Below are 22,374 nucleotides of genomic sequence, written 5' to 3' on the forward strand. Positions count from 1 at the left end.
GGCTGTAAAACTTTATGTTTGTCTTCATTAAACCGCAAATCATCCGTTTCACACCACCTCCCCAGCTTGTGCAAAGTCATCTGGAAGTCTGACCCTCTCAGCCAGGCTGCTGCGAGCCCTTGCTAGCTGGGGGTCATCTGCAAATTGAATCTGCATATCCTTTTTTCCATCATCCAAGCAGTTAAGGAAAATACCAAATAACACCAAACCAAAACCAGACCCTTGCAGAACCTCACCAGGCACAGCGTCCTGCTTTGCAAGTGAACCATCTCCAACCGGGGTCTTCCAACTGGGTTTTGGGGCTATTCAACGATAGGCTGATCCAGGTACTTTGGGTCCCTTATGTCTCCTTTCTCATCCAAAAGATCAAGTATACAACCAGACTACATTTTCTGTGATACCGTTTTGGCCATACCATGGCCAAAGAGAGACCATGAGACCCATGAGTCCGACATCTGACCTGCAGCTGCGTGCATCTGATTCCTATTAATCTTAAGAAGCCAAACGATCTCTCGTGCTCCATCCATTCATCAGCTCTTCCCTTTCCTATTTTATTCCCTTAAGCGTAAATCCTGGGTGGAAGAGACAAAGCCCAAAACCATGGCAGATGTCACTGGAACCACAGAAAATGACAGCCATGGATTTGTTGAAAGAGCCACAGGATGCGCCTACCACTCCATCCCACTTCTGCTTCCTTTCCTCGCGGCGCTGGCGGGCAAGAGGAAGCCCGGCCATTCCACGTTTCCCCTTTATACAGAACCAGAAGCTTTCTTGTCTCATTAAAGAAAAGTTCATCCAAATGTTACTTGCTATTGCAATCTCATTTCTCAGTCAATCACCCTCCCGTGAAGCAAATCTCACGTCCCGTTTGATCGGTTTTACACCAGGATTTGCAATCGCCGTCAATTCAAGCAAGCTATCGGCACACGACGGCGGAGCTGAGAACAACACACTGTGAGCACCTCCTGGCTGCCCTCATGCCTGCGACCGGAGCGAGTCATCTGTGACCCTTCAGCTGTCATATTAATGGGACTAATTGTAGCTGACGGGGCAATTGGGATGAAAATCATCCAAAACAAAACAGGAATCAGCAACTGAGACCAATCGGTTAAACCAACAGAGCACTCGGTCGGTTGTTCACAGAGTCAATTATCCACATCCCATTGAAAGTGCACTTCAAAAGGATGAGCTTCGGAAGGAGGAGGGAAGGAAACACGATAGGGTCTATATTTGGCTCTCTGATCTCCAAACAAGGCAAGATCATTTTATTAATTTTTTTTTTTTTTTGTGAGAGGATCTTTTCCTCCAGCTTACTGCTGGGTACATAAGATCCAAGCCAGATTCCTCCCTCCTCGCTCATTACAAAATGTTTGTCTGACAAATTTTGCTCTCAATTAATTTATGCAACTCCACAGCCTCTAAATCCTGCCTCTAATGATCCTGCTCTCGGCTGGCTTGCAGAGGGCTGAAGTGCTATAAACAATCTTCCCAGTGTCATGCTAGAAGGAAAAGAATCCAGTTCTTTCTCTGTGCCGTGTCAGCCTTATGGGAAATGCACAATAAAGAGTGGTAACAATTTATTTTCATCATTAGATTCTCAATAAGGAACAGGCAAATAATGGGTTTCTCAAGCAGTTGAGCTGAAGTAAATAAACAATGGGGGAAAAAAATTGACTTAGAGCAACATCTGAATTATTCCTATGATTTTTGACAAATTAAGTCCTTCCAGTTGCCCTTATTAAAATGATATAATAATAAAAAAAAACCCCACCTAGCAAGTTTCAAATGGAAGAGCTTCCAGGATGAGCATCTTCCATTCATAAGCACAGGGGGACTACAGGGGGCTGCACATCAGCCTGATGCAGGCAGAGGAGGAGGAGGAGGAGGAGGAAGATGGCCAGGATTCTCATGTCCCCCCCAGCCATCATGGATGCTTGGGAGGAAGCACCAGCCTTCACCTGGTTGCCACCGCTGCATCCCCCCTCTGCCCCTGGCTGGTTTCCACATTTGAGCTTTTCTTGCACTTTCCCCCACCTCTCACCCCATAGAAGAGGATAAAAGCAGCCGAGGAGGTTTTTGGCGCTTGGGACACACCTTAGCAGGGCGGCCCCTCCATGAAGCCCGGGGTTTCGGAGCAGGATTCAAGGAGGTTGGAGAAGGGGCGAGAGGCGAAGCCGTGGTTACGCGGGGTCAGGCCATTATGCAACGGCACAGAGGACGACGGCGCTGCCAAGTTCCAGGCAACCTGGAGCTCATTACAGATTAGTCAAGTCTTGGCCAAATTCAATAAGCCTGTTCACAAGCTTAAGGTTAAGTAAACCCTGGCACCGAGGCAGGGGCTAAATAATGCAAAAATGGAAAACCACCTTAAGAAACAGCTCCCAGAAGACGGTCACGTATTGCACTCTGCTTGTGATTAGAGATTTTAATTATGAAGGTGAATGCTGAAGGCTTGAAATGGTGAGATTTTTACTTTTCCTAAATAAGTAAGCCCACACGTTCCAGCCTGGACAGTACTTGCTGAGATTTGCTTTCAGAGGAACAGCTGGAAGTGTTTGTCTTGCAGCACATTTCCCGGGTCTGACCCCAGAATTTTCAGGATCCTGTGTGATGTAAGACATGGAGAGCCAAGGAGTAATTATATATCCTTGGCATAATTATCTCCTCTCTCTCTTTCCCATTTCTTCTTCCATCTCTAAACCCTTCTGGCGCAAGCTCCAAAATCCAGTCGTTCCCCTTGGACACGAGTCCAAGTGCATGCCCGGAGCAAGGTCCTGATGCACGTGCTGGAGATACCCGGGCACATCAGTGTGGAGAAAATAGGAACGGTCCTCACAGCCTGGTCCCACAGCTGCCATCCTCACCCGAACACCTCAGCAGTAAGATAAAGCTTCACTCCTCACTAGCCGCATGCTTGCATTTTCTTCCTCCAAACTCTTAGCCAAAGGCAAGGTACAAGCCCAGGACTTTTGAGCTGTTAACTCCCCAGTGGGCAAGTCAAGTCCTGTCAGGTTGGTAACTCCCAGAAGTTGTGGTCTATCAGATGACTGTTGCGTTGCCTAAGCCAAATTAATTTCTACATAGGTCAAAGGGCTCTACAGCAGGGAAGGAGTGAAATTTTCCCTCCAAAAGCCCTTGCAATACTAATTCTTCCCCTGCCTGCAGAAGAAGTTCACCCATGGATGGTCCAGTGGTCACCAAACTCACAAAAATATACTTACGACCCATAGCCTATCACACAAGAACAGCATCTTCATTGCCAAGGGCAAGTCAGGCATGCCTGGCTTTAATGATGCCAAACCACCACGAGCAATAGGTTTTTCACCATCTCAGTGTGTAATTGCAGATACACAGGATTAACCATTCACATTGAAACTGTGGATGTGAAGAGATGGATGCAAAGCCACGAATGTCATCCAAACCCCACGGTCTTTTTATCTTTGTGTTCCCCCCCCCCACTTCGCAAATGCTGAAATTTAATTTGAGGCAACAAGCAGCACAGGATCCTCTGACACAACAGCCCTGAACGATGCTCTGCGCCGATGCAGCCACGCTCCAGATGGCTCTGGGCTTCCCCAGCAAAGGGGGTACTCGCATGTGCTGGAGAACGACGTGGGTCCAGCTGACCGCAACCATAGCGCAGCAGCACCATACAGCACACCCAAGGAAGGTCACTGAAAACGGTGCACCTCTCCAGCGGATTGGCATCATCAAAGAGGCATGAAGAGGGCACCAGGGTCACGAATAACACTTGATTCACCTTTCCCAACAGAATAAAACATAAATCAATCAAAGCGGTGCAGTCACAAGCCCCATCCCTCCGCATCCCTCTGTGCACACGCTCGGCTTCCTGTGTTTGGGCTTGTTTCACACGGACATTAACAATCACATTTCCAACGCTCTTCCAAGGCCAGGCCGCTTCTGCAGCCGTGCCTTTGCAACTGCCCAGCTCCAGCTCCCGAGGTCCTCCCAGTATTTTTTCCCAGGCCAAGTCCAACACTATCACCACTACTCCCAGGCGTTGCCCTCCTGCTGCCAGCCTGGGACAGGGCAGGTGGAGGCAGAGATGTATGAGAAAAATGTGGAAAGGTTGGGGGAAAGCAAAAGGGAAACAGCACTGGAGGTGGCAGAGGACAGCATGGTGTTTTTTCTGTGTTACAAGCTCACTGCTCAACTTGCTGTGGGCTGACACTCAGCCTTTGAGATGCATGAGCAGATTTTTACCAGAAAGTCCCAGTCCTCTAAGAGGGAACTGGTGAGTCGTGAAAGCAGAGCGCATTAACAGGCAGAGCTCCGCTGGCAGGTACAGAGAATAAACATGACCTTTGCTGAACTCGTACAGGGATACAAAAATGTTTTAACATCTTCCAGCGCACCTCCTGCTGCACCTTTGGATATATCAGTTTTGGCTTGAATACTGGGAAGAAACAGAAGGAAAAGAGAAGAGCTGCAGGGGAGCAGAGCTGGAGGAGGATGGGACGGACTGAAGAGATCGATGCCCCTGTCTCCTGACAGCTACCTCTGGACTCATCTACCCAAGGGACCACATTCACCAAACCCAGGCTGCCCTTTTCTGCAGCCCCAGTGCAACGTGCGTGCCATGTGAGTCAGCGTGGATCAGTGCACGCTTCGTAGGAGCCAGGAGCACATCTGCTCCATGCTGGACTTGTGGGCAGCAGCACAGCTCCGTAGCTGGAAATGGGGCATATGCAGCCCAGGCCAGATGGAGAAGAGCAAACACAAGACTTCTGATACCTGTCCTTGCAGAGTCACCCTCCGTATGTCACAAATGACGTCATGCCTTGGGTTTGTCTCAGTCCTCAGGGCCACGTCCTACCTGCTGACAGCTCCCACAGCCTCAGTATTTCTGCTTTGGGAGTCTTAAAACAGGCGAAGGCAAAAACAGAGAGGCATTTTTATGTTGAATACATGCAGGTCAATGATTATGCAGTGATAAAAACGCAGCTATTACGCAGTTAACACAACAGCACGTGGCCGCACTGACAGATCAGTGCAGAAAGACTGCAGAGCATCTGCTCAAGCTGCCAGGGCACTGAGAGACGGGGGATGCGGGAGCTCCCCAGCTCCTGCTCTACCCCACCCCAACCCATGCTGCTGCCGCCGACAGCCCTAGGCACAAAGTACTGGGAAGAAGAGGAGGTAAGAAAGGGAAGGGACTAAATTCCCTCTGTAATTTCATCCCTAAATCCCATTTAAACACATTTACCGTGAAAAGAGCTCAGAGCGATCACAGACCCCGAGCCACAGGCAGTGGGAGCGAAAGCAGCGGTTCTGCCGCTGCTGTCTCCCCACGTGGCAGGATGGTGCCAGCGGAAAATTAAGCGCTGGGTGCCATAGCCAGCACCTCCCCGCGCCTCGCTGGCCACAGCAAAAATGACAAACCAAAGCTGAGCAGCAAGAAGCAGCCCAGGGCAGGGATAGGAGCCCATTGCTATTTTTCCACTTCTGGTGAGCAAATAAGCTCCTGTTTTATCATTAGCACTAGGGAGATGGTTTCATAAATTATGACAAACAGGACACTTGTTTCAAATTCATCAGAGCTGCAAATAGCAAAAAATAGGCAGGTTTTAGTGAAAAAAAAAAAAAAATTCAGCAAAAGGGGGTGGGGGGAGAAGGATCAGAGCAATTTTAAAGAGAGAAGGAAAGGAGTTCCCTTGCCCAAGACTTTCTCTGCACCCATAATAAGCCCGGCAAACCCAAAATGAGAGATTATGTAAAGTCTGTAATTGAAGGAGCGAAACCCACAGTTAAAACAATCTAAAAAGGCCAAGCCCTGAGAAAGGCAACTCAAATTCCTTATCTTTTGATGGAAAAGAATGTGCTCCCTGAGATTAATGACGTGTTTACCCAAAAGGAAATCACCGCCCTTCTGAAGCAGCGAGTGTTTGTTCCTCCTGAGTCCCTGTTTTCTGCTCCAGAGCTGATCTCCCAAACCTCCTGTTTAAAGTCAACACACAATACAGCTTCCTGCCTCCACGGGCTCCGAGGGATCCCACCATTAACCCTCTCCCGAAAACCGACCTCCCACACACCTGTCTGTCCTGGCCACCACCACTGGGGATGAAAACGGGGTATTTTGGTCACGCTTCGAGCACCGGCACAGAGACAGGCATCACGCCAACAGCTGCCTGCAACCTTGCTGCAGGGCGATGAATCACCCCCGTGCATAAATATTTCTCAGTTGAGCAGACAAATTAGCGAGCGTGGAGACTGACAGCGCTGTCGAGGGGAAGCACTCACTTGTCTCGCTCTTCTCCAAAGTCTCCGGACGCAGCAGGTGACCTCTTCTCAAGTTGCTCGGGGTTTCGGCAGCACGCCCTGCAGCCCGGCCTGCACGGGATGCTCTTGGAAAGAGGTTTAACATCGGCCGGTGCAACAGTCTGCCGTGTTACGGGAGGCACAGGGAAACATGGGATTTGTGCACTGAAAACCTTTGAGCGACCAAGAAAGCCTCAAGCAGAAGCACTGGGGGGTGATCTGTTTAAGGAAACCTGCAAAAAACCTGCTCGGGGAGCATCAGTCCTTTGCATACAGGACAAACTCAAGTATTCCCATCCTCCCCCTCTGGTAAATGCACCCCTGGTAAATGCACTCACACTCCATCCCCGATCTCCTCATGGAGCACCCCGGCCACGAGAGCCATCAGGTCACGAGCATCTTCCTCTCCCTAAAGCCAATGGACCTGCAATAATGGGTGCTGGCCAACAGCTAAAAATAGCACAAAAGGCAGAATAAACAAAGGGAGCTGCTTAAATCTGTCTCCGACATTTGTACTTAGCTAATGGGGTAATTTTGATTTGCAGGATGCTGTCAGCTCTCTCAGATCGTGAAGCAGCCTACGCTCCCCCTCAGCTCTCCCCAGCCACATCACGTCTCCGGTGGGACCGGGCTGGGTGGGAGGAAACACTAATTTCTGCCCAGCTCCCCATGCGCCTGCTTTATCTCCACCTCGGCTTCTCGGGAGGATGAAGTGGAAAACCACCGGTGTACACAAGAGCACATACGGAGCCCAAACGCGCCCACACGAGCAGCTCCTCATTGTGAAAGCCCAGTGCCTCAGCATTGCTTAAATAAAGGAAAAGTCAGGAATGCGCATGTGGAAGTAGCTAAGTAGCTACTAGAGCTGTTTAGCATTTATTCTGTCTCTACATGTTGGTGGGTTTTAATTATTTTTTGCAAAAAAGCCAAAAAATGGATATTTTCTGCAGGTGGAAAATCTGAAATTTTAGTTAGGAGAAAAAAAGAAGAGATTTTAACATGGTTATTTCAACTTTATAAAGTCCACTGATGTTTTATATTATTTAATGCTAAGCACCAGACTTGCCATAATGTATAAAATCCTTCTATTACTATTTTATTTTTTGATGTGGTATCCGCTACCTGGCTTGTTCAGCAGTATTCAAACCAGCCAGCAGAAATTGTTTTATTCATTACAAAGAGGACGAGAAGTAAAGCATCCCTTGCTTCATCCTTTTTCTAGGAAAATAGTTTGCATCAATGGGATATTATTATTAATTATAGAGTGGTATTTCTTGGAAGTCATGCCCAGAGTCCTTGATTGTGGGAGGCTCCGCAGAACTTCTCTGATGAAAAAGCCCAGCCTTGAGAAATCAGAATTTAGGCTGAGTCAAGGCACAACAATTGGAGGAAAATGAATAGCAGTTGAGCGGCAGCGGCGATGACACACATCCTTTGGATTCGTTGGAATGACCTCCTTTCTAACTCGGAGCTACTCTGTGTATTGCTTGGGACAAAGCCCAATCCATGCCGATCAACTCCCCATCTTTCAAAAGAAAGCAGTTAACCAAAATGTAACATAATCCACCAGACCCTGCCATGGTCTACAGAGTCTTCTGCCGTGGTCTACAGTCTTCTGCCATACTCATGGCTAGAGCATCGTGTACTTCCAAGTTATGCATATGTTACACAGATGGCAAAGGTATTTCAAAAGAGAACTATTCTGTTTGTTGATGTTTTGATTCTGTGTCCAAAATGATAGTTTGATTTTATTTTTGGAAGGCTTTCATTATCCTCTATACAACACACACACCTACAGCTTCAAGTCTAGTTTCAGACTGCAAATCAAACTGGAAATAAAACAGTGTTTGATTTTGGAAAGGTTGAGCAAGATGTTGCCCGCTAAAAGGATTTTTTTTGTTTGTTTGAAACTATTAATTGAATTCAGTTTAAATCAGAGAATGCATTTTCCCTACCAAAATCACATTTTTCAATGAATGCATTTTTCCTTTGAGCAGAAAAGAAAACCAGCGAGAACAAGGCCATCATCCAGGCCAGTGAAGGTACAACCAGGCTAAAATCTCTTACCTACAGCCAAAAAAGGCCAAAAACTGTTACACAAGCCACCAAAGAAGATGATAAGCAGTAGATAAGGACCCATGTCCCACACAATTTTCTCTTTAGCCTAGGAGAGGAATGCAAACTAGAAGTGAAGCGGCTGGAGAAAGAATCTAATATCTAGAAATTATCTTCATAAATTAAATCCCTAAATAAGGAAAGCTGATTCAGGGCTCAGCTGAACTGTGACTGGAATTAAACACTAGGGGAATGAAAAAAGAGGAGGTAAAATATCTCAATCATTTGAAAACAATTATGTAGTGGCACCAAAAAAAAAGAAAAAAGTCAATGCAATTAAATAAAGCTGTCCCATTTAAACACAGCAACGGGGAGAGATGGAGAGATTATGGGATGATATACACCTTCCTCAAGCCAGTCAGTTTTATTAGGTCTCTACCATTAAACAAGTTGCTGCTGAACAGAGATTCTGCACGGGAGGTTTTATGGGGGGAGCTGGTGGGGAAAGCCCACGTGAAGGCAGCATCTAGCGGAGGACAAAGCCAGCCGAGGTATTTCAGGATTTATTTACAAGCTCTAGGAAGACGAGCTTAGCATTGCCTCGCAGCGAAACAGCAAAGAAATTAAAGGTTAAATCAACAGTGTACAAAATCTCCTGTATTAACCAGGAGCAGTATTACCTCTTAAGCAAGTTTAAACCTGTAACAACCTCAGCAAACCCTCTCCTGCTCCAGGGATGGACCCGGGCCAGCCTGGCCCTGATGGCACCGTGCAGTGGCACGTTTTAGGGTGTCAAATGAGGCCAGGACCCTCCTCCTCCTCGGCAGCACACGGCAAAGGGCAGCTCGCTCCCATGCCCCACGTGGCCGCTCGGATGGCGCAGCCTGGAGAAGAGAAGACTGAAGAGAAGCACAAGAGGTCTTCCAAGCAAGGTGGTTTAATGCAGAAAGGAGGGACATCAGCGGGTCCCCAAGCCCTCGACAGACCCAAAGCAGGGCGTTTCGGATGCAGGAAGGGGGGGTTAGCCTGAGACAGCTGCGGCTAGAGCAGGGTCCCCAGGGATGCAGCAGAGGATCCATCACTGGAAATTTTTAAGAGCGGTTTAGATGCACGTGGCATCCCCAGCGCATCCCATCGGGTGCAGGAGGGCAGGGACCCGCAGACCCTGAGTTCTCCTCCCCTCCTCCTTACCCACCTCCTGCGAGATGCTTCAGGGCAATGGGCTCAGAAATCCCGCCTGGCCTCGGCGGAGCGGGGGCACAGGGATGCCAGCCCCGGCGCCCGGCGAGCAGCAGCTGTACCGGCACCCCGAGCATCCGCCGGCAGGCGAGACCGCTGCTCCTCAACAAAGTCCTACTGCTGGGTGATCTCCAGCGAGGAAACACCATGAAAGCCTACCTACAAACAGGACGCCAGAGTGGAACCACGCAGCAACGTTACATCTCAACCTAATTTTTTTTCATTCTTTTTTTTTTTTTTTTTTTTTTTTTAAATAAACTGCTTTAAATACCTACTTCAGAGAGCCTGGACAGAGTGGTGTAGCTTTCCTCTCACTATCTAAATAAGGCCCCTAACAATGTTATCACTTTTCAAAACACATCTGTCCCGCAGCTCCTAGCCCAGACAATTGGCAGGTAACCAGTTAATAAATGTCTTCGCCAGACTGTTGAATAGGCTGGCCCCAGCTCAAGAGTGATGTCAGGGCCATTCAATGCGCTATAATTGGAAAAACCTGGGGAAAGCAATCCCATGTTTTTTAATAAATAAAGAGCGTATTAGCAACCTCCTGCTTTTATTCACCACGGTGTCTACCTTGTTCGGTAGCAAAGTGGGATTTTTTTTCTGCTGCCGCTCGCTCAGTGATTTCTACTTGGAATTTGATGCCAGTTTCCAGATGTGTCTCAGGCCAGGAAGTCAGCAATCAGCCTGGATAAAGCCTCTGGGATTAGCTGCAGATCATCTTCTGACACACACATCCTTCCTGCACCCTCTCTTATGAAATTGGGGCACACCCCTCATGCCCAGAAATAAAATAAAACAACCCAGAGCCAAGCAAAAGCCCCTGATTAGGACGCTTTGATTACTTTCATGTTAAATATGTGGGAATATATTTAATTAATTCAATCCATCAAAGCCCCTGAGGCACCATTTGAGGGATCTTTACAACACCAGAGTGTTTATATACATAAATCACTTTAACAATTGCAGGTTCCCTGTCTGCTGGAGCAGCCCTAGGTGAAGCTCACCTCCCACAGCTCCTCACCAGTGGTACCCAGAAGGCCTGCAGTGGGGTGAATCCTCCAAATGACTCACCCTCGGAGGAAGAAGCAAAGATGATAAATGACTTTTCTGGGCTCTGTGAGAGCAACTTTGGGAAGCTAAAACCCAAGCGGGTTATATGAAGGATGTGGTTTGCCTGGAAAATAATCCCAAGCAGAAGCACCCTGACAGCAACACGCCTTCCAAACCTCCCTGTGTCCCTGAGAAATGACCTACCCAGGGTTCCCAGCCGGCAGGAGAGGGGCTCAGCCCCAGGCAGCCAGGCTCCACACATGCCCCAGCCATGGGGTACCGTCTGCTCCAGGACTGGGTGGGGGGTCCTAGCCCAAGGGGTCTCAATTAGTGACTTCCCAACAATTTTTTTTTTTTTTTTTTTTTTCCCCAGGCATTTAAGAGGCTGTAGTCGGGCCCCTTTTGCTTGGGTTGCGATTCCTTTCATCTCCGCAACAAAGCGCAACCAAATTAACACCAGCCCTCCCCCCAATAACCGCCCCCGCCATGCACTCCCGCAGCCGCTCTGCATTAACAGGGCACCTGAGAGCCACTGCCAAAACAGGAAAGCAGGCGCCTAATTGAAAGGGAGTATTTGGGAGTCACCCTACACAAAAATTAGCAGAGATATGCTAGGAAAATAAAAGAGTGGGCATTAACGGCAGGCTTATCTTCTTTTTCCGTGACTCTAGTGTTTGGGACGTGAAGAGGCCAAAAAGTTTCACATACTGTTCTGAGGAGCTGGTCACGGAGAGGAGCATCCTCTCCTTTACGTTCACCGCTCCCCCCAGAACAACTTAGGGTGACTTTGAGGTATAGACCTCCAGAATTAAAATGCAAATGTACACAAGCCAAAAAATCCCCTGCATTGCTACTATGCAATTGTGTAGCAAGTGCTGGGTCTTGGTTATGGGTTGAGAAATCAAGCGCTGCCTGATTTCAATTCACCTGCGTTAGGTTTGGTAAAAACAGTAAACTGTGCTTAGGGAGAAAAAGAATACGGATGTTTTCCGTCCCAAGGAAGGACCACGGGGGACTCCGTTTCTGGAGGTGGGACTGAATTTTAAGGTGAGTGGCCAGAGACAGCTCAATGAGGCTGGTTTCCAGACGGCACAGGGAGCCCCTCTCCTCGCTACCCACGCCTGGCCACGATCCCAGCCTGGGACCGTGACCCGTCCCCAGGGGAAGCGCCAGCCGGAGCCAAGAGGAGGATTTAGGATTGACTCCAAAAAATCAGCCAGTCCCACCCCGCCCCGCAGGCAGCCTGCGGAAAGGAGCAAAAGCCCTCAAGGCCAGGCATTGGGACGCCGCAGCCTGGCAGGGAGCAGGCAGGCCTGCCTGCAGTCTCAGCGGGGTCGGCAGTATCTGGACAAGCGACCCAGAGCAATCCCTGTGTGCTGGGGACGCTCGGATCCTCCAGCCCCAGCTCCGGGCTGCAGGAGCCCGGCCGGCTCTCAGAGCGGGAGCGAGCCACAGCAATAGAGAGGGGGGGAAAAAAAAAAAAAGAAAAGGAGAAAAAGCAGTGGGAAGCCCTGCTGAGAAGCCCCCTTTTGTGTAAACACGCTCCGTCCTCAGACTAAAAATAAAGGCAAACCACAGGAAGGGAGTGAGTGCTTGGACAATATCCGATTTGGTGTGTGCCTGGGTGTGAGCTGAGGGAATGGGGAGAAGAGCAGGGGACTCCACCCAGCGCAACCACACAAAGGCAGCCGTTTAAGACCTTCAAGATGGACAGGCATTCCTGGAGATTATTTAAATCCAAATAACTGCTGCTTGGCAGATGCGCACTCCTTTGGTATGTGCGCAGCACTTGGAAATGTTAAGTGAGGGAAAAGGCTGCCACGGCAGGAGCAGGAAAGGCAGGATGACTGCATGAGGCCCATTTTACAGGTTCGGAGACCGAGACCTGAGGCTGTGAACTGAAACCCCATAAACCTGTCAGAAAACAAGGAAGCAACCCAGACAAGATGTCAGCTGAAATCTTTTCAGCTCACAGGTCCATCCTCAAAAATTACCTCTCCCTGCACGCTACCCTTCGCATCTCGGTCACCGCTGCAGCCGAAGAACCAAACCCAAAAGAGCCGCACGCACATGAAGGCTGCGGAGAGCTGATCGAGTTGACTGCCCACCCCAAAGGGGTCTCAAATGCTTCCCCAGGTGCTGGGCTCAGATGCACCGCACCCTGCCATCGCCATCAGCCAACTCAAGAGGACGGAGCTTCAGCCACACCTGCACGGACAAGCGCAGCCTCCTTGCAGGAGGGATGCTTTGCTGACGGGTGCAATCGCACCCAAGAGACAAGCATCCATCCATGCCCTGCAGAAAGCACGCAAGACAGAGTGAGGAGGCTTCTTGAAGCCCAGCGCTCACCGTTGGTGCTGACACACCACTCAGAGGCCTTCTGGGGAAATGCAGGACTTGGGAGGAACCAACCATTCAGCCTGGCTCGAAACAGTTCTCTCACACGGAAGCGGTCTGTAAAAGCAGAGAAACCCACAGCTCTCTCCAGGCAGCCTTACGGCCGCAGGTCCCATCATACAGGCAGCACCAGTCTGGGGTACTGGCGTTTGGGGCTTGGATCCGGCCACCATCAGCCCGATGTTCTTCCATGCACTGGAAACCCTCCTCTCTTTAGCCAGCCACGGCTAAACTGCAGCATCTGCAATGCTCAACCGCCTCATTTCCCTTCCTTTCTCTATTTTCTGTCAGAAGAAAATGACATAGTGCTCGGCAGTGGAGGAAATCAAAGACGACTACGTTGACCTCAACTTGGGCATGTTTCCTGCTGACGTTTGTATTCCTCTAATTCTCTCCTCCTGGTCCCATGTTCACTTTCCTACCATCAGGTCTCACCCCAAGTATTTGTTTTCTCTCTACTGTTAGAAAGGTCTCTAGGTCCGCATTAAAGGTCTCCTCTGAGCACAGCCAAAACGCAAACCCCCCGCTTCCTTTAGAAAACAACTTCCTATGAAACGCAGCTGTTTGAAGCAAGTCAGTTGCCTTCTCTGCAAAACACGCCACACCGAGCACAACCGTCCTCGCTTCATTCTCATTTCCAAGTACCTGCTGAGACTTTTGCTGGCTTTCATTTGGGGCATTTCTTACACGCTAAATATAAAATGCAAACACCTTTCCACAAGGCTCTCTGTGAGAAGGAACAGCTGCTGGTGCAGCAGCTTCTGTCCCCACCCCACCGTCCTTGCACACCGTACCGGCAGCACAAAATAACACCACAGCACGAAAAGACAGCTGTGCCACCAGCCATCAGCCCGACGAACACCTACGTGACTCACCTCCCGCCTCCCAGCTCGGCGGCTGAATCCCAACTGTAAATCAAAACTGAAGATCTTTCCTTGAAACCGACTTTAGCAGGCCGCTTGCAACCCCCTAAGGTGCTGCTGGACACAGGGGAATCCAAGAAAAAGGTGACACCTTCTGTTTACTCAGTTAATTACACTTTGTTATTGCTGGAGTGGCCGCTGCAGCACTCGTGGACCCCTTTCACCGCAACTCCCCGCATCCTGAGATGTGTTTCCCTGCAAACACCTCTTGGGGATGAGGATGGAGGGAGGGGAAGAGGACTCGGGGCGCAAGCAGGGCTGCAGGTGGGAGCCCCGAACCTCCACCTTGCCCAAGCTGGAGCTGCTGGTGCAGGCTGAAGTCAGGCTGGGGAAGGTTAACGGGGGAGACTTGCACCCACGGCTCCTTGAAACCCCAGCAGTCACCTGCCCCAGCCCGCCCAGCTCCTTCCTTGGCTCCCCAACATGGTCCTGGGCAGCAAACGCACCGGTGTGCAGCCTGGGGTCAGCACTCGTGGCACAGCTCACCACAGCCAGGGTCTAAGTGACCTCGGGGGTCTTTGGATAGAAGATCTCCTCAACGCAAAGTCACAATCCTCCATTTTCGTAGCCACAATGCTTAACGCGGAGTTAGACAGCAGAAGGCTACAAAGAGTGACTGCAAATGTAGCCACTCTCTGTTGTTAGAAAACTTCCAAGTGCAATACAAGTATAACAAGCGCACACATTGAGAGCTCAATTCCTGAGGTTACACACCTAAATTAATAAGACATCTTCAGTCACACTCTGGAAATACTTACTCCTTACAAAATTACAGGTTGCCTCTAAAAGTTTGGTACCAAAGGACAGGGGACACATCTGGAAGCACTGAAGTCTCTCTCTGCCCAGATGTGTAACTTCACAAAGACACCTAAGGAGAAAACCCCAGCGGATTAGTGCCTCCTGACCCCAATGTGATGAACCCCCAGTTTTACCTGGATCAAGGTGTGTGAAGGACCCGATGACAAAGTCCAACGTCGAGACGGCCAGTAGGAAGAGCAGCAGGAGCTGGAGCCTGATGATCCACTTCACCCCCGCCAGGTTGATCCCCAGCAGGCCCAGCAGGACAGCCAGGGAGATCCCGCGCACTGCCCAGATGTTGCTGAGGCTCAGGACATCTGCGATGGACTCCGCAAAGCCAGTGATGTACATGGCACCTGCAACACACTGAAGGACAGAGCTCAGTGAGCGCCCCGTGGGAGAACAAGGGGTCCCCACGCACAGCCCCCATGCCAGGCCGGGTGGCTCTCTGTTCAGACAGACAGACGTTTGCTGTCACAATACAATCTTTAATGTTACTCTGGCCTACAGGGACTGAACCTTATTGCTATAAGACAGCACACTGCCAGGGCAGCATACCTACTGTCCGGGTAAACAGAGAAGGCTGGGCGCTAGGGCCAGCAGCCCAGCAACTTTCCACTGGCTTTAAAATTTACCCTCCACTAATGCTCCAGGAGAAACCACGCTGGCTTCTCTGAGGGAGAAAAGGATGAGTCAACCTCCAAGTTTCTTCCCTTCTTCTGTTTCTCCGAAGGAAATGGTCCCAGCTCAACACCTGCCTGAAGAACGGCAGTTTGCTTCCCCCTTCATTGCCTCCCAGGGGTTATTTTTATCTTTGTGTTTAGTTTGGATGTAAAGTCTGATGTTTCACTGGCTCCCCATCTCGCTGCTGGAACGGAGCCTGCACTTTTGAGGACAGCGCATTGTGCAAGCCATGCCCCCCGAGCTCCCGGGAAAGCTGCTTGTTTGTCTTGCTGCAGGGCAGGACACGTGCTCTGCCCTGGATGGCTGCGAGTCTGCAGGACGGGACATCTGCAGCACAGCTTCAGGCCTCAAACACCACTGCAGGGCAGCAATCCTAAATACCAGGACATTTATTTCCCTCCAGAGGTTCCCACTCACTGACATTTCAGCAACAACCCCCTTCCAGTGCACGGCATCCCTGGCAAACCAGGTCGGGGCACAGCTGCATGCCGGTCCAGCGACCATATCCACTATCCCCGTCCACGGACGAGGGATGGGCAGCACAGCTCCCACACGACTGGAAGGGAGAAAACACCCACCCAAGCCAGCAAGAGTCAGAGCAGACCCCTCCTTTGCTGCAGATGCCCCTTGGACCGACCCAGCACCGCTCCACTGAGGGTGTTGGCAACCTGACCCACACCCAGGAGCTGCGGGTTCACGCACGGTTTTCGGCAAGCACGGTGCACGGGATTCACCTGTTCAAACTTGGGCACCTACAACTTGGAGATCCTGGAGAAGGATTCACTTCCATCATAGGCAGACACCTAGCACAGACCGGGTGAACTACACCCTGAAAGTCTCTCATTCTCGCTGGCAGCCCCACCGTGAATGTGTCCATCAGAGAAGTCTCAGACTCTGCAAGGTAGTCCCCAAATAAGTGGATGTATTCTTGTTTACTCGTGTTTAGCATGGCCTACACTACCACTGAGTGGACCGCACACGTCTTACAGGGGTGCTTTCTCCGGAAAACAAGTCCCTCCTGAGCTAGCAGAGGATAACACCCTGTGCCAGCACAGCTCCACTTGGGGCACCCACAAAAACTCCACTTGAGACCTGAAGCCAAAAAAACCCCTGAAGCCAAAAAAACCCCAAACAGAATCTCAGTCCAATAAACATATTAAAACCAGGTGCAGTTCTTGCCTCTCACGTGAGGAAAAGCCCTGTAGACAGAAAGCAGTATCACCTAACCCCAACTCCCTATACCTGACCAACAACAGTTTTTGAAGAAGTTACGTTTTCTTAACTAATTAAGTTTTCTTTCCTTTCACACCAAGGACGGCAATGTGCAAGGACACTCTGAAGGGAGCAGAGCGGAGCGAGCCTCTGACAGTCTCAGCACCGCAAGCCTCCTTGAAGCCTTTCCTCTGACGGCCCATGAGCATCACCAGCAGAATGGAAGAGCTGGGTGCCCACAAACCCCCCGCTGCTCCGCACACAGCAATGGCCGGGGCCCCTGCGGCACTGTGACACAGGCTGGCTTCTCATGAACTACCCATCTCGAAATCAGAGCTGAGTTCTAGGCTGAAATTTGCAGAAACCAGTCCCTTACGAGCCTTTGTAAAACAAACCCTTTGCTGGGCGAGGAACGTAATTGACTTTCAACACCCAGACAAGAGCTGCCACTACCTTTGCTTTTGGGATTTTAGGGCTGGACCCTGGAAAACCTCTGCTTGCCCAAGCAGGTCTTACTGCAAACCGCTCCAGGAAAGGAGACTGCAGAGAAAAGCACCAAACCCCAGCCTCATGGTTAGACCTGTGGTGACTAAACACGCGTCGGTCTCCGTAGGACCTAGTAGACGTGTGCTGCATCTTTTAGGGCAGTCTGATTAAGCCTCTCCTCTGGAGCATGCCAAGAGGACAGCAAAGCCCACCTTGGCCACCACTCACCTTGGCTGATGCAGCAGGAGCCCATCTCTGCAGCAGCCCAGGGCAGTGAGCCACCTCTCATCTCCAAAGGCATCAGCAGCACGTGGTCAGTCGTTCCCCACTTGCCCCAGTCAGACCAGGGAACAGGGAATACCCCCATTTCTGGCCAGACTCGCCTCGTGACAGAGGCTACAGCGCTCCGTGAGCATCTTTTAGCGGGGGAGCAGCCCGCAGCTGTTGCAAAGCACGTCGGGCAGAAAGCACGGCCAAAGAGAAGGGAAAGGCATCAGCTTTCGGGAGCAGGCAAAGCGCTCCTCAGCGAGCTGCCAGCTCCCACCCCGCAGCCCCCCGTGTGCACGGGATGCCTCGGCAGCGGCAGGGGCCGGGGCTGCCGCAGCCCAGCTTTTACAGCCCTCAGGACAGCCTGCAACCTGATTGCTTTCCCAGACGGGGTCCGCTCGGAGAGCAAGAGTGGAAAATATGACAGGAAGGATTCTCATGTGTGGCCCGTTTCCATATCTTGGCTTGTAACTGTGTTCAGTTTGTATTTTATGGACACTTGCTTTTAATCTGGAGTGAAAGGAGAAGAGGGGACTATTTTTGGTTTGGGGTTTTTTAAGGGTTTTTGGAGACTGCTGCAAGCCAGTCAGTTAAAAACAAACCTCAGTAAAAATGCTTCTCTGCTCGCCACATTTTATACTGTTCATAACATCTTTATGGGGGGAGGGGGTTAAGTTACTGCAGGTTTAAGAGATTACTTTCCATTCTTTATGTTTATTACTTGTGTATTTCGGTGCTTCACCACCACGACAGCTCCTTAGGGCCTTTCAGAAAATCCAGAACTGTGACTTTTAGATCTCAAGAAGACAATTAGCTGTGGCTCTTACCGTCCTCCTCCCACACCAGCTCCACTTCTGCTGGCTCCCGCAGAGAAGCAGCCAAGGCTTGCCCGGTCCCTAAGGGCGCAGGGAGCACGCCAAGGCCGACCTGCCAGCCCACAGCCGCTCGCTGTGCTTTAGGTGGCCACCCTGGCTTCTCCCGCTTTGGTTTAAGTCAAGTCTCTCGCCGGCAAGGGCATGTCCCGGCAATGGGGGTAATTTGGGATGGGAGGGCATGTCCTGCACGGTTTGCTTGTTCAGACACCCAGTTCCCGCACCGTTGTGACCCGTGCCAGGCGGTGTATTGCCATGCACGGGCTTGCTCTTGGGGAGCAGAGTGGGGCTGAATGCTCCCCGTGCTGCTCTCCCATGCTGTCCAGCACACTGGAGCATTGCGCGGATTTTACTTGGAGCATTACTTCCTGCGGCGGGAAAGCACAAGATTAATATCTGCATTGCAAAGTTTCTATATTTTCTTTAAATAACTTTTTTTTTTTTTTTTAATTACCTGGCCAAAAATATAAAGGAGGCCAACGGTCCCCCCTACTTGACCTCCAAGGACAGTAGAAATCATGGAGTAGACTCCTCCACTTCCGATGTTGCACTTCTCACACACCCCAATTCCAGATAAGACTGTCACCAGGGCAACCAGGATGACAAAGGACACCAGAAACATGCCCATTACAATGCCAGTGTTTCCCTGGAATGAAAAAAAAAAACCACACACCTAAATAAAGATCAACCTACACCATGAAGATGTCGAGACAGAAAAAGAACCTATCTGCTCCTCGTCACTAGTGATCAATGAAACTGGAGTCATCACAGATTAAAAGAAAAAACCCACACACCCTACTTATCTAATTAACGTAACTGATTGCCAAATTTACAGATCCTATTAACGTCCCGCTGAAGAAGACCTGCCTCGTCCTGGGGCTGGGCAGACCTTTGCATGAATCACTGATTTTTTTCCTCTGGTTTAAAAAGAACGAGGACAAACAATGATTCAGCCACCAAGGGCAGGGGATCACCGCCTATTTGTATGTTTTAGAATGACGCGCTTAAAAAAAAAAAAAAAGAAAACACTTTCATAAGAAAAAGTAGTTTCAAAATTGAACCTCTGGGATTTGTGACAGCTGATTTATTAACAGCATCAAGCTCACATTTTAATTTTTCAGAACATTTACCTTTAAAAGCTCTGATCCTCCCAAACAATGAGATACCAAAGAACAAAACCCCAAAGGCAACACGGCGTGGAAGATAAATAACACTCTCATAAACCAGCGCGTGCTGGGCCTTATCTGCAGGACGTACACCGAGTGGCAGGCAGCTTTCGCCCTCCCTGTGCTCGGTGGAGTTTTGTGCAGAGGATTCAGCCCCGCTGAAAAAACAACCCCCTTCCAGCTCGGGTCGGAGGGAGGACTCCGGGAGGAGCTGCTGCATCAGCCATGGTCTGGCTGGGGGTGAGGAGCAAAAGCCTCTGAACAAACCCAGCTGCAGGTCCCTGTTAGCGGCTTCAAGGACCAGCATCACCCTTATTTTTGAGGGTTCAGTTTGCCATTTAGGTTGGATTTTCAGAAAGAGAAGGCGCTTAGTACCTCCAAAAGCATTCAAGCACCTCTTCTGAGCTCGGGAACCTCCCAACCCTCTCACACACGGCTGTAATTTATTTTCCAGGGTCAAAAGTTTTCCCTCGTGCTCCAGCCCACCTTCCCCTGCTGACAAATCGCTCAGCCCGGTGCACAGTGATTCCAACTGTACAATCAGAAATCTCCTCCAGTGCCCAGCGCTTCGTTAACGTCTGCCTTCCCTTCCCCTGTCTTTACTCATATTACAGGCCATGTCCGCATCCCTCCTTTCCAACCTTGCTCCAGCAACGTTCATTTTTGAGGTCATACTAGCCTTGATGAGGGTTTGTTTATCACCAGCACTAAAAGACTGCTTCTCAGCTTTGGGGTTGGTTGAAATCCCAGATTTTTTTTCTTTTCTCTTTTTTTTGTGAAACAACAGAAACATATCCAGGATGTTGCTATCATCATAAAATCCTATTTTGGTTCAGCATCCTGCTGCCTTTGACAGGGGTTTTATCTGGTCAGTAGGGAACGGAGCCAAGGTTTGCTATAAGTGCAGCTGCTGGCTGGGTCAGCACCACAGCCCACTACAACCTGATACTCCTTCTTTAGAAGGACAATTGGACTTTTTTTCTTCAACAGCTTACCTGAGGTTAAAAGGGTTAATAAACACGACACGCTTCAGTTAGAAACAAATAAAATAGCACACATACGCAAACATACACGTAGCCTTGGGCTTTTCCAGAATCTGCTGGTGGCAGCAGGCTATGGCAGCAGCTAGTTAATGGGCAGTCCAATGGTTCCCACGGAAGAAAGGGTTAACACAAAGACCAGGGAGGAAGGCTGGACTCACAGCAACAATAGCAAGCAGAGAAAGTGGGAAGAAAAAGCCCCCATTAAACACTGATGCCTATTTATGCATGCGTGCTGGAAGGGGTTAGTGCAGTGTTATAATAGTTGTTGAGCATTTTGGCAAGATTAGGGTCCCCTGGAATTGCAAAGCTTTACCAGACCCGGCTCTGGAAATTTATAGCAAAAGCCTGACTCTGCGAACGGCTCGACATATGACTGTCCTCTGCCAGGGGAGCTCTCTGCCAACCCTGACTTCTCCTCCCTTCCCTTTTATGCTAGCTTCCAGCTGGTTCAGTTTTTCTTTTATTTACTGGCTTTATTTTTATTTGTGTTTGCTCCAGCAGTAACTTGCTTTCAAAGGAGACGTGGAGGAAATAAGATCAGGAGGAAAAGGGAGCTAGGAAAATCATCCCGACCTCTCCACCACGATGACTGCAGCTCCCCTCAAAGCCTCCAGTGAAGTAATTTTCAATACAGAGTGCAAGTGTCTTCTTGCTCCTTTTGGAAGATGTCCACCGTGCCTGTGACACGAATTCGTGCCTGTGACACGAACTCTGCCCGAAGCTCAAATTCCACCCGTCCCTGGGGGAGCTTTCCTTCTTCTAAGGGGAAATTTTGAGGGACAATACAATGTTTTGCATCAGGAGGGGAGCAGAGACACTCTTCCAGGCTCTGACCCTCAGTAAGATACTATTCTGGATCCACAAGTGGAAGTCCCTTTGGCAGCGATGACAATTTCACCTGACTGAGGACTCCAACACTGACACGTTTGGAAGAGACCTGCTTCAGTGGTGTTGGGAAGATGGCCGAGTAGCTGTAACTACAGCAATACATTTTACCTGAAAAGTGGTTATTTTGTCTCAACAATACAACACAAGGGTGTCCCTGCTCATTGTCAAGGTTGGTTGTTGGGTTTTTCTTTTTCTTTCCCAAAGCTAAAATAGGAAACCACTTACAAAGACCGCTTCAGCTTTCCATTTTAGTGGAACTTTTTGAAATGCTACAAAATACCAGAGGATGTAAGCAATGCCTACAACGAGCAGCAAAGAATCCACAGTACCTGGGTGGTGACAGAGATACGAGATAAGGACTTGAGGAGGAAAATGCCTGTTCACACGTTCAACCAAGTCAGCACTCACTCACCACAAGCCATCCCGTCCTCAGGAAAAGAACCACTCCAAAAATGTTGATCATGCAGGAGGTGAAGACGCCATCCCACGTTCCAAAAAGCACCGGCTCCCACACAAACAGCTGGATCTTCCACCAGGGCTTGGTCTGTGTTTGAGATACCTAGAGGAAAGCAAAGCCTTCAGTTTTACCTCTTGTGCTTTACAGGCAGGCTGCAGAAGTGGTGCAACAGCCAGCCACCAACAGTGGGATGGCCACCAGCAGCTGCTAACACACCACTTAGCTGCAAGAGAGCATTCCCTGTAATACCCTATTTATATTCTTGTAGGATAAGCAGCAGCAGAATCCTACTCAGCCTCAGCGAATTAACCCCCTTGATGATGTTACACAAACCAAAAACACCATTCAAGGGGTCCTTTACAGAGCCTGCAGCTATATGTTGTGCTTCTCCTCCTGTCCCTGCCAAGCACACCACCAAGACAAGCAGGGTCCTCAGTGCACTGGAGAAGTCTCTTAGATGAGAAGACAAACCAGGCTGGACCAACTGGGACTGACAGCGTAGGTTAAGATGGTCTTCCCATCACACGCAGTCACCTCTGATCAGGACACCACGTT

The 22,374-nt window shown here is 49.8% G+C and overlaps 1 protein-coding gene across 6 annotated transcripts in view; it reads right to left on the reverse strand.

Annotated features, from left to right (window-relative positions):
• Window positions 1-22,374, reverse strand: part of SLC12A8 (solute carrier family 12 member 8) — a 68,362-nt gene that overhangs the window by 27,030 nt on the left and 18,958 nt on the right. For 5 of the 6 annotated variants that reach the window (XM_041124103.1, XM_041124102.1, XM_030017130.2 and 2 more), the window contains 3 exons: window positions 21,775-21,921; window positions 18,720-18,911; window positions 14,879-15,110 (listed from right to left, as the gene is read on the reverse strand). In XM_041124103.1, coding sequence (XP_040980037.1) covers window positions 14,879-15,110; window positions 18,720-18,911; window positions 21,775-21,921 — 571 coding nt within the window. Of the gene's footprint in view, window positions 1-14,878; window positions 15,111-18,220; window positions 18,475-18,719; window positions 18,912-21,774; window positions 21,922-22,374 lie in introns of those variants that run through there. The other variant, XM_041124104.1, reaches the window with a different exon arrangement.

Source organism: Aquila chrysaetos, chromosome 6 (assembly GCF_900496995.4).
Source record: "Aquila chrysaetos chrysaetos chromosome 6, bAquChr1.4, whole genome shotgun sequence".
In the NCBI taxonomy this organism is placed as follows: domain Eukaryota; kingdom Metazoa; phylum Chordata; class Aves; order Accipitriformes; family Accipitridae; genus Aquila; species Aquila chrysaetos.